The following is a 14484-nucleotide window of genomic DNA, read 5'->3' on the forward strand; positions in this document are numbered from 1 at the left end:
TGGGTTTGTATGTGCATATTTACTTGTTATGCAAGGGATAGCAATATAAAGTATATTTTTGTTTCCTGTGAAATAAAAAAATATACAATAAAAGTGCATTTCAGTGTTCTTCTGTATGCTATTAAAGAATTATGTGCTATAAACTAATATTCTGTAGTCTCTGCTAGCATAATTTGTTTAAAGTGCCTATTTTTTCCTAAGTATTTTTTAAGACAGAAGTATCATACATTTTATATCCACTGCAGTTCATTAATGTGGTTCTGCATATTTGCATATTGCCTTACTTTGTCCAGAATCTTTAAAGAAAACCAAAAGTCTAGACTATTTTTTGTCCCTTGTTGCCTCTGTGACTAGAGCTGTTTTCAAAAAAGAAATGATTCATAGTTAAAATGACCACACAAAATCTGAATGGGTCATCGAAATCATGTAACTTTCTTGCTGTTTCATTTCCATTAAAATTCGTTACTGCTTAGAAGGCAAAAGCAAAATAGCACAGACATCTGCACTTAAAGGCAATGAAAATGTTTGTAATGTGCCGCAAAGCTAGTCAAAAAGATTATGGTACATTCTTTTAACACATTGTCCATTTTTGTTCTAAAGTTTTCTTTTTCCACAGTTTTGAAAAGTTGCAAAAGTTTTAACACCAGGCATTATTTGGTTGTATTCTGTTCCCCCACCCCCCAAGACTGGATAGGAGTACTGGAAAGTGGATATTTTTGTATCTTATTTTCCACAATGTACAAAAGGAACATCATTAAACACCTGACTACAATTACAGGGTTTTGGGCGTAGGGAATTCTAAATTTTCTTGTAGACATGTTTGCTGATGATTCTTACAGAATTTTCTAGCAGTTTAGCAGGTGGCCCACACATACAATCTTACAGCCCCCAAACTGATTGTATTAGGCTAATTTGAGAAAAGCAGAATTATAGGCTCTTTTGTGGCACAGGCTAACCTAAGGAATTGTAGCTGTACTAGAATTGATCCAAGATTTCGTTTTTATATAAAGTAAATCCACACTTTGTTATTCTAAAAAACCTATCTAGAAGATACAATTGCACTGTAAGCCTCACTTTTGCTTGAGGAGCTCAGTATAAAGAATACCACCATGACTAGCAAACATATTGTCAGCAAATTATGACAATATAAATGGTCTGCATCCAACATTAAATTGTTAGTTGGATTCCTCCAAAGGCAACTTTCCAATTACGTAAGAAACAGAAATGTGTTTAAACAAATAAATAAAAGAAAGCACGGTCTACATTTAAAAAATCAGTCAATGCTGGCTATGTTGGCCTCTGGCAAAATGGCAAGCAAAGTCATACTTGTTTTTACATTTGCAACCACAAATGTTGCATTGGAAAGGGTTCTCAAATCCATGGCATCCCATATGAATAGTGTACAGGATATTGTCAGCAAAATACATATCACAGTGCTGGCAGTGATGCAGAAGCTGAGGATCTTGAACCGGAAGAGTTGGTGCTGGAGTGCTTGGTTGACTGTTACTGATACTTGGGGTGCTGGCCTGGGCACTGTGGTCACTACTTGGACCAGCCACCGGACTGTAATTTCTTTGTGAATGTACAGGACGAGGATCTGGACTTGTAGGGGATGAGTTCTGGGGAATACTGGTTGTGACAGCTGGAACAGAAGTTGCTGCAGCAGGTTGCTGCATCATAAAAGGCTTTTCATCTTGACATGGTACAACATCAGGAGATGGTGGGTTTTGGTTTTCAGGGGGGAGACTAGACAACTGTCCTGCTAAAGTAGATAGCTGGTTTAAAGGGTTATCTATCATAAGGTCTTGTGAATCTCTTGGCAATCCACTAGTCTCTGTTGGCTTTGTTATACTTTCGTATGCTTCAGCCTGAATATTTGGAATTTCATGAGTGAAATCATTAAGATAGTCTGGCTTCTGAACCACCATGGAAGGTGGACTTAAGTTAATCAGTGCTCTTCGGCTATACCCCAAGTTACTGGTCTTCTTTTGCAAAACACCCCACATCTTCTTGCTACTAAGGGAAGGCCTTGTACCCTTTATTGGCACCATTTTATGTTTGCGTCTCCGATGGTGAGACAAGTTGCTTCTGTCACTACAGCGGAAGGAACACAATTCACATTTGTAAGGTTTTTCACCAGTATGAGACCGCATATGAGCTTCCAGGTGACGTTCGTAGGCTGATGCAAAGGGACATAGGTGACATCTATGTGGTTTTTCACCTGGAGAAACATGAAGAAAGCTTTATTTTGATCACTTTTTCATGGCAATTGCATCCTAATAAATCAAGAAGTTACTACAAATAGTCTGAAAGAAAGCATTGCAGTGAGATGAGTTCCAAGAATTTTATCAAATTCTAAGCAGTTAAGATACTTGACAATTACAAGAACCGACCAGATCCAAAATCTAAACTGCAGTCTTATTTCTAAAATAACAAAAAAATTAAGAAGTCTGCCACATGAGAAATATAATCTGGCTTGTTTTTCTTGCCTTAACTCATATTTAAATTTTAAGCATTTGTTGGAAAATATAAAAGAAAAACACATAGCTTACATACAATGTATTAAAGTGTGTACCGTATTTTCCGGCGTATAAGACGACTTTTTAACACATGAAAATCTTCTCAAAAGTCGGGGGTCGTCTTATACGCCGGGTGTCGTTCTCCTGTAACCAGGCAGACCAGCCCGAAAGGCTCTGACGAGCCTTAAATGGCTCTGGCAATCCCAGCTCTGGCGATCCCAGCTCTGACGATCCCAGCTGAGTTCCCTGCAACTCAGCTGGGATCGCCAGAAACCATGTAAAAGGAAAAAAGTTTTTTCCCTTTTACTCTGACGATCCCAGCTCTGACGATCCCAGCTGAGTTCCCTGCAACTCAGCTGGGATCGCCAGAACCATGGCTCTGACGGTCCCAGCTCTGACGGTCGATCCCATCCCAGCTGAGTTCCCTGCAACTCAGCTGGGATGGCCAGAGCCATGTAAAAGATAAAAAGTTTTCCCCCTCCAGCTTGCTTACCTCAGCTGCTAGTCCCAACGCTTGCCTTGCTTCGCTTGCCTGAATCTATTCCATCAGCAATCAGCAATCAAGCAAGCAGGGAGTTGTGGACTTCAACTCCCAGAATTCCTCAGCCAGCAAAGCAAAGCTGGCTGAGGAATTCTGGGAGTTGAAGTCTACAAGTCTTAAAGTTGCCAAGGTTGGAGACCCCTGTTCTATTGGGTAAGTTTTTTTCCCCTTTGGGAGCTTTAAAAAAAATAGTCAATTGGGGTTTTTTTAGTTGTTCTTTTTTAGACCTAGCCATTTAAAGTTTAGGAAGTTTTAAATTTAGCTTTCATATAAAAATAAAAATAAAATAAAATAAAATAATATTTGTGCAGCTTTCTGAGATTTAGTGTGTTTCTGTAGTGTTTCACTCTAACTACACAAACACACAAAATCTCACAAAGCTGTATGTGGAATTTTGTGTGTGTAAAGTGTGAAAGTTGGTTTTTTGGACTTTTTGTGGCTGTGTGAGGTTCCTGCTTGTTGCAGGGGCCATTTTGGGTCTAGCACAGCTGCTTTTACATTGTGGGTGAGCCAGTTGTGTTGTGTGTGTGTAGAGTGTGAAAGTTGGTTTTTTGGACTTTTTGTGGCTGTGTGAGGTTCCTGCTTGTTGCAGGGGCCATTTTGGGTCTAGCACAGCTGCTTTTACATTGTGGGTGAGCCAGTTGTGTTGTGTTGTGTGTGTTTAGAGTGTGAAAGTTTTTTGGGGGGGCTTTTTGTGGCTGTGTGAGGTTCCTGCTTGTTGCAGGGGCCATTTTGGGTCTAGCACAGCTGCTTTTACATTGTGGGTGAGCCAGTTGTGTTGTGTTGTGTGTGTTTAGAGTGTGAAAGTTTTTTGGGGGGCTTTTTGTGGCTGTGTGAGGTTCCTGCTTGTTGCAGGGGCCATTTTGGGACTTGCACAGCTGCTTTTACATTGTGGGTGAGCCAGTTGTGTTGTGTTGTGTGTGTTTAGAGTGTGAAAGTTTTTTTGGGGGGCTTTTTGTGGCTGTGTGAGGTTCCTGCTTGTTGCAGGGGCCATTTTGGGTCTAGCACAGCTGCTTTTACATTGTAGGTGAGCCAGTTGATGTTTTTTAATTTTTATTTGGTGTGCATTGGAAGAGGGGTAGTCTTATATGGCGAGTATAGCCCAAACCCTATATTTTAACAGGAAAAGTTGGGGGTCGTCTTATACGCCCAGTCGTCTTATACGCCGGAAAATACGGTAACATCACTAGAAAAATATAAAACATGCAGATACGATGATACCTGTGTGGATTCTGATATGTTCTATGAGTCGTGCTGTTCCTTTGCTGGCATAGTTACAATATCGGCATTTTAATTTCCCATCAAAAGTTCTTTCAAAACCATCTACCAACACTCCTGAGTTTTCATCCAGTGGAACTTCTACTGAAGGGTGATCTAATCCATTTTGATCACCTTCAGTCCCTGCTGCAATTAACAACAGAAAGGCACATCAAGCTTCTTATTGGGAAACATTGCACAGGTTACAGGAAAAGAGGAAAAAAAAGTATTTCTTAAACATTGAGCCTCTTTTCATTTATACAGATGTATGAAAGCTCAGCTGCACCATGTTAACTTACCTCCTTGAAGTGTCTCTGCATCTTTGTCCCCACTAACAGAGCCTGAAATCATATTCACATGGTGAGTCTGTTGAGTTAGGTATTCCTGAAAATCTTTTACAAAATCCAAAGGTTCTGGTTTCTTTTCGCCCATAGTCACACTACAAATTCACAATGTTGCAAACCTAAAACATGACATCAAGTTATAGTTTATACCAAAATTATTTCAGGGTTTAGTACAGTCATTTGTTGTAAAAGTATCATTCTAACTTACACAATAGAAAGGAAGGTGGTAAGATAAGCATAAGTGTCATGTGTGCATATATACCTTTCTTGTTGCCTTTTCTGAAAGATTTTAATTTGAAAAAGAAAAACAACAAAATGAAGAACTAACATGTTGAAACAGAAAATGCCAATATCTAGCACCATTTTTATTCTCCATAATCCCTCTGGTTTATATATAGACATTCTTAGTAAATTAAATAAATGGGGGCACTCTTAGTAATTAGTTTAATGAAAAGAAGGACTGGGGTGACATAATAGCAATGTTCCAATATATAAGGGTCTGCCACAAAGATAAGGTGTGGGGGGGAGGGGGGTTAACCTATTCTCCAAAGGAGGACAAGAAGCAATGGATGGAAACTAATCAAGGCAAGAACCTACCTAGAACTAAGGAGAAATTTCCTGGCGGAACAATTAATGATTAATTGATTTGACTCCAGAAGTTGTGAATGCTCCAACACTGGAAGTTTTTAAGAAGAGATTGGATATCCCTTTGTCTGAAATGGTATAGGGTTTCCTGCTTGAGCAGGAGATAGGAGTAGAAGACCTACAACTCCCTTCCAAATCTGTTATTCTGTTAATTTGTTTGCATATATGTACAACTAATCAATTAAAAAGAGATGGGTAAACTAGGCTAGTAAAGATGCTACAGGACTAAAGCTGCGGTGCAACCATATCATGGTAAATAGACTGCTTCTAACTGGGCCAGTCATAATGACAGTCATTTTATGAATAAGCAAGTTCCACTGATTGCTACTTGGTGAGAACACATCTTGCTGTCGACATTCTAAACAAGCCCGAATAAACTGTCTAAGCCAACAGAAACTGGCTGGGTTTGCAGAGCATAAGCCAGTTTTGTGGTAGTGATTTACTGGAAACTAAAATTGTTTTAACTACAAACTAAGTGGCTTAATGTAGTACATGAAATCAGTGATTTACCATTACCTGAGGCTGTTTTACATTAGAACTTTATAAAATCATTAACTCCATTTCTTTCACACAAAGCATTTTACAATAACTGAAATTTTGTGTATGTGTTTTATTATTACATAAGAGATATTATAAAATTATTAAACATTCCTTGAGCACTTAAAAATTCATTGCAATTACCAATTATGCATTTCTTTTCATTAAAATGGTTCCTTAAAACAAGACTGGGTCTCCAGTTGGTGCTGAACTGGAAGGGCTGAATATAGCCCACCTCTGTGCTATGAGAAAAGAGACCCATGATTTGAGTAACAATTAAAAGGGTTGTATGTGCTTTTAAAGGCAAGATCTCTAATAAAATGACACTTTTCCTATTAGAAATATCATACCTGAATTTGTTATGTTGAAAACATTGTGAATTCTTCAAACCTTACAAGATTTCTTACGAGATATAAAGCAGACGTGTCCCACTTTTCCTAATAGAAAAAAGAGATCAGCAAATATTAGCTAAATTAGCACTTCTATTCTTTCCAACAAAGGTAGTTCAACAGCCATAATGCCCTGTATCACATCAAAATTATAAAAAGCAGAAATAAACTACAGCATAATTTTTACTTAATGGATATTTGTGCAATTTCATCAAAATATACAAATCAACCCACTATCATCCACAGAAAAGTAACCTTTCCTTAAGGAATCTCATAGACCATTACTATATCAGTCCAATCATTTGGAGTAATCATGATTTACAAATGAAGTCTCCACAAAGCTTACTAAGCAAACCGAAAAACACTGTACCAAAGAAAATTAAATAATAAAATAACTTATACAATAACTTTTACTTTATAACATAAAATGTATGCACACAAAAAAGTAAAAGATAACTAAACATACCCACAAATACCAACTAGCTGTCAAAAGTTATGATTTGACTTTATTAATCATGATCCTGGAGGGTAACTTCTTAGAAACAGTAGAACTGTTGCAACAAGACTGATTGAAAAATGCAAGAGAATTTTTAGAAACATGTCACTCCAACCCAGCCTAGAGGATGAAACTCTTAGCTATGCACCTGTCAAAAAATGTAATCAAGGTCCAGTAATAGTAGGCCAACTCAATACCCAACAACATTCCTTCCCATCACACAACAGTCAAGCAGCACCTACAAACTAGAGTCATCTCCTAATATAATGATAATTCAACAACCACACACACACAAATAATGCCATCCTCCCAACACGCTATCACTTCATACAGCTTTAACACAGGAAACAACCAACATACAAGTAAGATCGAATACCTTACCAGTTAAATAAATAATTTACCAACAAGGTACTACTTACAAAACAACATCCACCCACCACATTCTACCTTAGCACATGCAAAGAAGGCAAGATAGATAGATATATACCAATAACCTCAGCCAGGCAAAGAATCTTGTTTATCCAATATTCCAGTGCTGCTGTTATGTAGTATGGCAATGAAACTTCTACAACTTCAAGGTTGGTTCTAAAACCAACCTTGGAAACTGCAAAAATTCAACATGCCATGATCTATATCTAGTTGTTTCACTGTAATACGTTACCATCAGAAATTCTGTCTTGTCAGACTTCAACTTGTGTGTTTTGCTGTTCTTAAAACTTCACTATCATCTCACATTATGCTCTCTCAGTCTTCTCTTCAGTTGTTCCCTTTTATAAGCAAATTCCTTCAGATTTGCTTCTTCCTCAGCTTTTCAATTGACCAACCTGGTTCTGCCTCAGCAGTCAACCCACAATTACCTGCAAGACTGCCCCAGTCTGATCTTTAAGCTGCCTTTTCACAGAATCATGCCTAGAACAGCTACAACTGATTTAATCCCAATATAAAGAAACAAATCTAAACATTACAAAGAATATACTGAAGGAAAATAGTAAAATAAACTACAAACTCTTCTCCAAACTCCTCTCCATCTTCTTCTTTTTCTTTTCACTCCTACCGGCCTGCATCACCAGTTGCAAACTATCCATTTTCTCTGCTGTCCCTGCTCACCCCTCCAACTTGCATATGTAAACTAGACCAGCCCCAGGCTAATGCATAACTTAAACATAGCTATGTTTCCATTAAAATTGCCTTTTAATCCTATCACAAAAACAATGAAAATTCCTCACCTAAAATAGAAAACAGTGAGAGACCACAGACAACCCATCTGCTTAAAAATGGAGTTCTTAGCAGTTTTGCTTTTACAAATACATTTTCCTTTGTTTAAATACCCATCTTTCTTGCTCAAAATGTGTCCATGAATCAGCTCCTTGAGATTTCCTGCTTGTCAACCCCAAAATGTATAAAGATTTCTGCCTTTCTGTTATTCAGGATCTTTCTTGCAAAACAGGCACCCAATGTTAACTGAATAAAGATTGGCCATTTCTCCTCAGAATTGTGCTCCTTTCTTCAGCTAAAATTTCAGGACACTGATAATATTTTTCTTTATGCTCCTTAAAATATTTTACTTAATTCTGCAAAGCTTTCTTCAGCGGTATGCTCAAATACATCTAAAGTTCTGTTATTATTAAATGTTAATATTATATAACACATTTGAATCCACAAAGCATTTACATCACAGTTAAACATTTGTAAATCTAAAATATTTATAAAATATCATGCTCTGTTGTTTTAGTACAATTGGCTTATCTAGAGAACAAAAATTCTACAGCATTTTGTAGTGAACATTCTACGGATTATAACATTTATCAACTATGATGCTGAATTCAGTAGGGACTCACATATACAAACATTCAACTTATGATCAGAGTTCTTAATATGCAACAGAAATACTACATAACCCAGGAACTGATTATTACAGTTAACAGATGGAAACAAATGTGAAATAGTCATTACTACGAAAGTGCTAGACTTTTTAAATTTGAACTATTTCACATTTAAAATATATCACTTGAAAGTGATTCAAAACAACTATTTCGTCTCAAAACCAGAATCGCTTTATACCATTGTTTCTCAACCTTGGCAATTTTAAAATGTATGGACTTCAACTCCCAGAATTCTTAAACATCTTAAACAGTTGCCAAGGTTGAGACATACTGCTTTATACTCAAAATTTGTATCTCTAGTCTTTATACTGTTGGGGTATTTTTGGTTCTTTTTGTTTTTTGAAGTTTCATTTTTACCTTAAAAGATTAAAAAAAGGCAGTAGATATAACTGTATCTTGTAACAAGCGAATTTTAATTATTTTTTTCTACTTCCAAGTAGTGTCAATAAAAAAAATCACCCATTAGTATGCTAAGACTTGTTAACAATTACTCAAGGTTAATAACAAGTAACTGTTCAAAGGACAGGAAAAAAAAAAACCCAACAACCCAAAACCCTAACAAACTCAAAATCGTAATAAACTTGGATAGTCCTAAGAAATTCAAAGAGAAAATTCCATACAATTAATCTCTACCTTTTAACATCCTTTCTCTACTAATGGTCAAAATTGCCATCTCTTAAATCTTTCTCTTCCTCTAACTTATTGCAATATTGTATTTGTTGCACAATTATTCTATTATTAGTTGTAGCAGTAGTCCTCTAATTCATACCCAATGACACAACAAGGAAATTTGAAGGATCTTAAAAACTACTTAAAACTTTTTGGTTGCCACTGTCCATTTTGGTTTGTTTTCTTTTTCTTATCATACACAAAAAATAAGTAACAATACAGTAGAAACCTTTGTATTAATTATTCAGCTTAAGACAGAAACAGTTTTATTGTACACCAAATACTTATATGTGATTTTTCAGTTGCTTAATAATGCTACATTTAGCTTTGGATATAAAATTTAAACAATCTTATGCTTATTAACATCAGCATCAGCATCAAATCATAGTTAATACTGATATAAACTTTTTATATATTTTTTCTTTAAAGGTCTAAGTTATCAAAACATGAAAATATTAATAATATACATGTAGTATTCTTTATTTGTCTTATAACAATAAAACAAAAAATAAACTATTTGAGGTTATAAAAATTACCTTAATTACCTTAGTCCAAATCAGCTTCAAATCACTGACAGAGGCAAAAATCCACTTCTGAGATTTATGTTCCATCATACTTGGAAATACATTTTTCTCATTAATGCCTCTACAATCAGCCTGCAAAAAACAAAACCAGGACATATATTTTAATTAAAAGTGACATTTGCTTATGCACTTTAACAAATAACTTATATTTTTACTAGTCAAGTTTTTTATATAACTTAGAAAATGCTAGTGTGGATCTCAGAAAAAGGAAAGTTTCCATAACTTCTCAGGAAGAAACATATTCCTTCCTTCCAATGTTGTATATCTCATGTCTCTCATATCTTCTGAGAATTCCAACTAGTTCAGTCACAACAGTAATACAGAAAATAGCAATGCTTCGCTAGAAAGATTCCTTCCTCAATCCCATTAGACGATTGTGTCAAAAGTTAGCAACATTAAGAGTGACCCGAGCTAAAGAAAAAAGCAGCAAGCCGGCAATATTCTGATTTTCAAATTAAGATTAGGCATTTGAGTGATATTCTTAAATAACATTTTTTCAAACATTTAAATTTCAGGGGATTATCATTAGGTCTAATGCCAATTACATAACTGGTAATTGCAATACCTTAAGGTCTCAAGGAAAGTCATTCTTTTCCACAACAGTTAATTTTATTTTTATGATATTTTATTCATTCTTCTCCAAGAGATTTCATATTGGTAACAGTTCCCTTGCTCTCCATTTTATTTTAGCATGAAATAAATTAAGCTAAATGACTGATAGTTCAATATAATTAAATGAGATTCACAGCTGAATAAGATTTGATTCTGAATCTTCCTGATTACCCTTTGACACTATTCTTGTTCAGTCATAGTACTTGTCTTATGATTTTTTTTTCTGTATTAGAAGCTAATAGTTATAGCAGATAGCTATTAGAAAAAAATGTGTTATGGTCCTTGAATTGCTTCCAGCAAAGACAAACTGCCATCTTTAAAGTATCTTTCCTGAAATAATTGAAATAGCTCATCTGATAAGGGCAACTATCTGAACTCACACACGGAGAATCATATGAATGTCCCCAAATAATAATTATGGTAATTAAGCTTCAATAACTTCATACAATTTGCAGGTATTTCTTATCAAAGGCAACACACACATCCTTGTAACAGAATCTAGCCCATAAACACCAAGAACTGATAAAAGTATGTTGCATTCCTGATTTTAATCTAAAACTCCTAAAAATCCCAAAACAAAAAGTGAAAATGTTATGTGTAAACACTTGTGTAAATGGATGTGTGGTTTCTTCTTCTCCTTCCCTTCCTATTTTATTCCTCATAAGCCCTGTCAACTCTATAGACCTTAAGGTATTGCAGGGACAATAAAACTTGTTTAAAAAAAAAAAAGGTATTGCAGGGACACTAATACAACTCTACAGCATGTCTAATGAAATTCTGTTGCTCAAGGAAATGGACTACCTTAATCCGGTATCATTTTCAAACACACATCCTTTTTTCAAATTGTATATTAATAAAAACTTTTGCTGATTTTCTTTCCATTATCATCAGCCTCCTAAAATTTTTACTTAGATAGAAAAAGCAGGAAAAAAATATTACTTTTTAAGCTCACAAAGCAGTGCTACCACTTCATCCTGAGTGTATACAAGCAGGACAGAAGGAAGAACAGGTACTTGTTCCTGTCTTCCTTCAGCTTCTATTTCTTAAAACCATTTTCTTTTCCTTTACAATCAATTTGAGAAGTTGGTGCAGGAGGGAATGGGGATGATGTGTGCCATCTGTAGAGATGGTATTCTACTTTCCATGTTGGGATATTTCTTCCAATTCAGATTCTTCCATGAGCTGTGCATAAAATGTCCCTAATTGATCTGCATTTCCTAATATTAGCAAGTCATAAATTGAAGGAATTTCCACAGGGACTGAAATCCTGTCCCTACCCTAGAACGGGTAATTCCACACTATCATGTTTTATCCACACCCCCACAAAAAAAACCTCTATAGTATTATAAAATTGAAATATAAATGGAGTAAATCATAAACTTAGTGATATAACAAGGAGTTATGCACAAAACCTTAAGAACTGAATATTACTATTTACGTGAAATTACCTACAAGATCTAGGATGGTTATGTCACAATATTCACTAACAACTTTTAAAACAACCACTCTAATGATTTTGGCTGCTCAAAAGAAATAAAACATCAGATGGGAGACCATCAGGAAACCTAAGGTTGTAAGCCACTGTAAGAAAAATAGAGGTGGTCTAATCATATTCATTGAATAAATAAATTGCATATCAAATGTATGAAAGAAAACTGAACAGCTGTAAGAAAGGGGAGAACCAAGAAAATCATGGTTGGATGAAAGACAAAACAGTGACTTTAAAGAATAAAAGGCAATATATATAATGCTAATGGACATGATGGAAGCAAGGATAGAAGTGTGGGAGAAGTAAATGATACTGAGGTAAACTAATTTTAATGATTTCCTTTTCCAAGCTTATGTCTTTAATAACATATTTCAATAGAGTTGGTATTAAGTTACATTTCATGTCTGTAGCAGTAAGGGATAAATCTAGTATTCTCCAGTACTAACATTCTCACTATAATGCATAAAATCTACAATATCAATATAAACTATCCCTGCATTAATTTTCCATTGGGGGGGTGGAATGTTTTTTTTTCTGTTTTATTTTAGTGGGAAAATTCTTTCAGCCAAAATTCAAAAATACTACATACAAAAACAAACTTTGGTTGTAGACTGAATGTGATTCGTTTTTTTTAACTCTGATGTTTCTGTAATTGAATGTACTCTGTTCTACATAGGACAGAAATAATATTTAATGCTCATGTCTCTTTAATATAAATCTTGTTGCTAATTTTTGCTAAAATAATTTATCAAAACTAAAATGGAGATAACAAATAAAAGAAACACATCAAAATAATCTGTGCAAAAGAAACACCATGAAAGTATTTTTCCTTCTTTATAAAATACATTTTACTTCATTCAAAGTAACTTTTCTTTCCAGAGAAAAGGAATAAGCAAGTACATCATCTTTGCTTCAAATCAAAATCTAGAGATCTAGTTAAGAACTATTTCTACATCTCTGATTCCATGGTATAGTTTAATTTCTGATTTATAGGTTGAAGTGGCACTTAAAGCAGAGGCAGGAAATTACATTATGATTACGGTAATCAGTTTATTCCTCCTTATAATGTTCATTCAACAGAGAATACTGTATTGACTAAGGTTTCATAAGTCATTTGGATGTTTCTTTCACTTAAGTGGCAATCTTCTGGAAATATTTTTGATGCATGCTCAGATGAACTGAGAAAACCCTGAAGAGGTCAGGACGTGAAAATATCTTAATGCTTCAAGGAAAACTGCAATAGCCAAAGCACCCTTTTGCACCACCCTAACAACTGCCACTCTTACCCTTCTTGGTAACTCTCAATCTATTTCCCTTCCTTACATAGTCAACAAAACTTGAAAGGACATGAAGCAGAGGAACCTACTGTACCTTCATCAGTACCTTGAGAGTTCTGCTGTATGAATTATGTACAATCCTGTTAGAAAAGAACACTTCATTTGCTAGCACCTATTTAGTTACTTTGCCTGTGCAATTCTGTGCAGTTATGGTTACAGTCACTTTCATATAATTACTATACATAAATGCTGGGGAGACCGTATGGAGGATGAGTAGGCAGTTGGAATAGAACTCAGATTTTTCATTCACCAGAACTCTAAAGGCCTGCTCTATGACTTACTTAGTCTCTGGCCTTCCTTTCTTCAGGCCTACGCAAAAACTGGCTTACTGCTTTTCTACCTTACCAGAGCTCTTATGCTACAAATGTGGAATGCAATTCCTATTTCTTCCATTCTCAACACTAAGATCGCCAGGCAGTCTTCGAGTTACGACTACAATTGAGCCCAAAATTTCTGTTGCTAAGTGAAACATTTGTTAAGTGAGTTTGCTCCATTTTACGACTTTTCTTGCCACAGCTGTTAAATGAACCGTTTCATTTGTTAAGTTAATAGCATGGTTGTTAAGCGAATCTGGAATGCCCATTGATTTTGTTGGGTCACATGACTCTAAGACACTGCAGCCAGCCTAAATGTGAACCAGTTCCTAAACATCTGAATTTTGATCATGTGACCATGGGGGATGTTGCAACGGTCGAACGTGTGAAAAAACGATCATAAGTCACTTTTTTCAGTGTCGTTGTAATACTTTGAATGGTCACCAAATGAACCGTTGTTAAGTTGAGGACTGCCTGTACTTTCCCTTTTTTGCTTAGCTGCCAGCCAGTCCGCATGTTAACCACACACGCAAATTTGTGGACGCAATGAACCTTTCAAAAGCTGAATAGTCCACTGGCGTTGCTGTGTCCCCGGTTTGCATTAACAGAAAAGAGAAGGTGGATGTCTGAGGCGGTTAAGCGTGTGAGAAAGTATCAGGAATTGGCTTTATTTTCCTTCAAGTGTTTCTGCATCTCTGTAGGGTCTACAACAGTGTTTCTCAACCTTGGTAGCTTGAAGATGGGTGGACTTCAACTCCCAGAATCCCCCCAGCCAGCGCTCCTAGCTGGGGGGATTCTGGGAGTTGAAGTCCACCCATCTTCAAGCTACCAAGGTTGAGAAACACTGGTCTACAACAATGTTTGTTTT

At 35.8% G+C, this 14484-nt stretch overlaps 1 protein-coding gene across 4 annotated transcripts in view; it reads right to left on the bottom strand.

Annotated features, from left to right (window-relative positions):
- Positions 1 to 14484, bottom strand: part of IKZF5 (IKAROS family zinc finger 5) — a 15962-nt gene continuing 1478 nt past the window's right edge. The window contains exons 1-6 of one of the 4 annotated variants that reach the window (XM_087872965.1): positions 13337 to 13553; positions 9826 to 9936; positions 6194 to 6280; positions 4617 to 4780; positions 4282 to 4464; positions 1 to 2221 (exon numbers count right to left, since the gene is read on the bottom strand). In XM_087872965.1, the coding sequence (XP_087729091.1) occupies positions 1278 to 2221; positions 4282 to 4464; positions 4617 to 4749 (1260 nt within the window). In that variant the 5' untranslated portion in view covers positions 4750 to 4780; positions 6194 to 6280; positions 9826 to 9936; positions 13337 to 13553 and the 3' untranslated portion in view covers positions 1 to 1277. Of the gene's footprint in view, positions 2222 to 4281; positions 4465 to 4616; positions 4781 to 6193; positions 6281 to 9816; positions 9937 to 13336; positions 13554 to 14484 lie in introns of those variants that run through there. The other 3 variants (XM_034436390.3, XM_060683189.2, XM_060683188.2) reach the window with 3 other exon arrangements.

Source organism: Pantherophis guttatus, chromosome 6 (assembly GCF_059756535.1).
Source record: "Pantherophis guttatus breed Tessera chromosome 6, ASM5975653v1, whole genome shotgun sequence".
NCBI lineage: Eukaryota > Metazoa > Chordata > Lepidosauria > Squamata > Colubridae > Pantherophis > Pantherophis guttatus.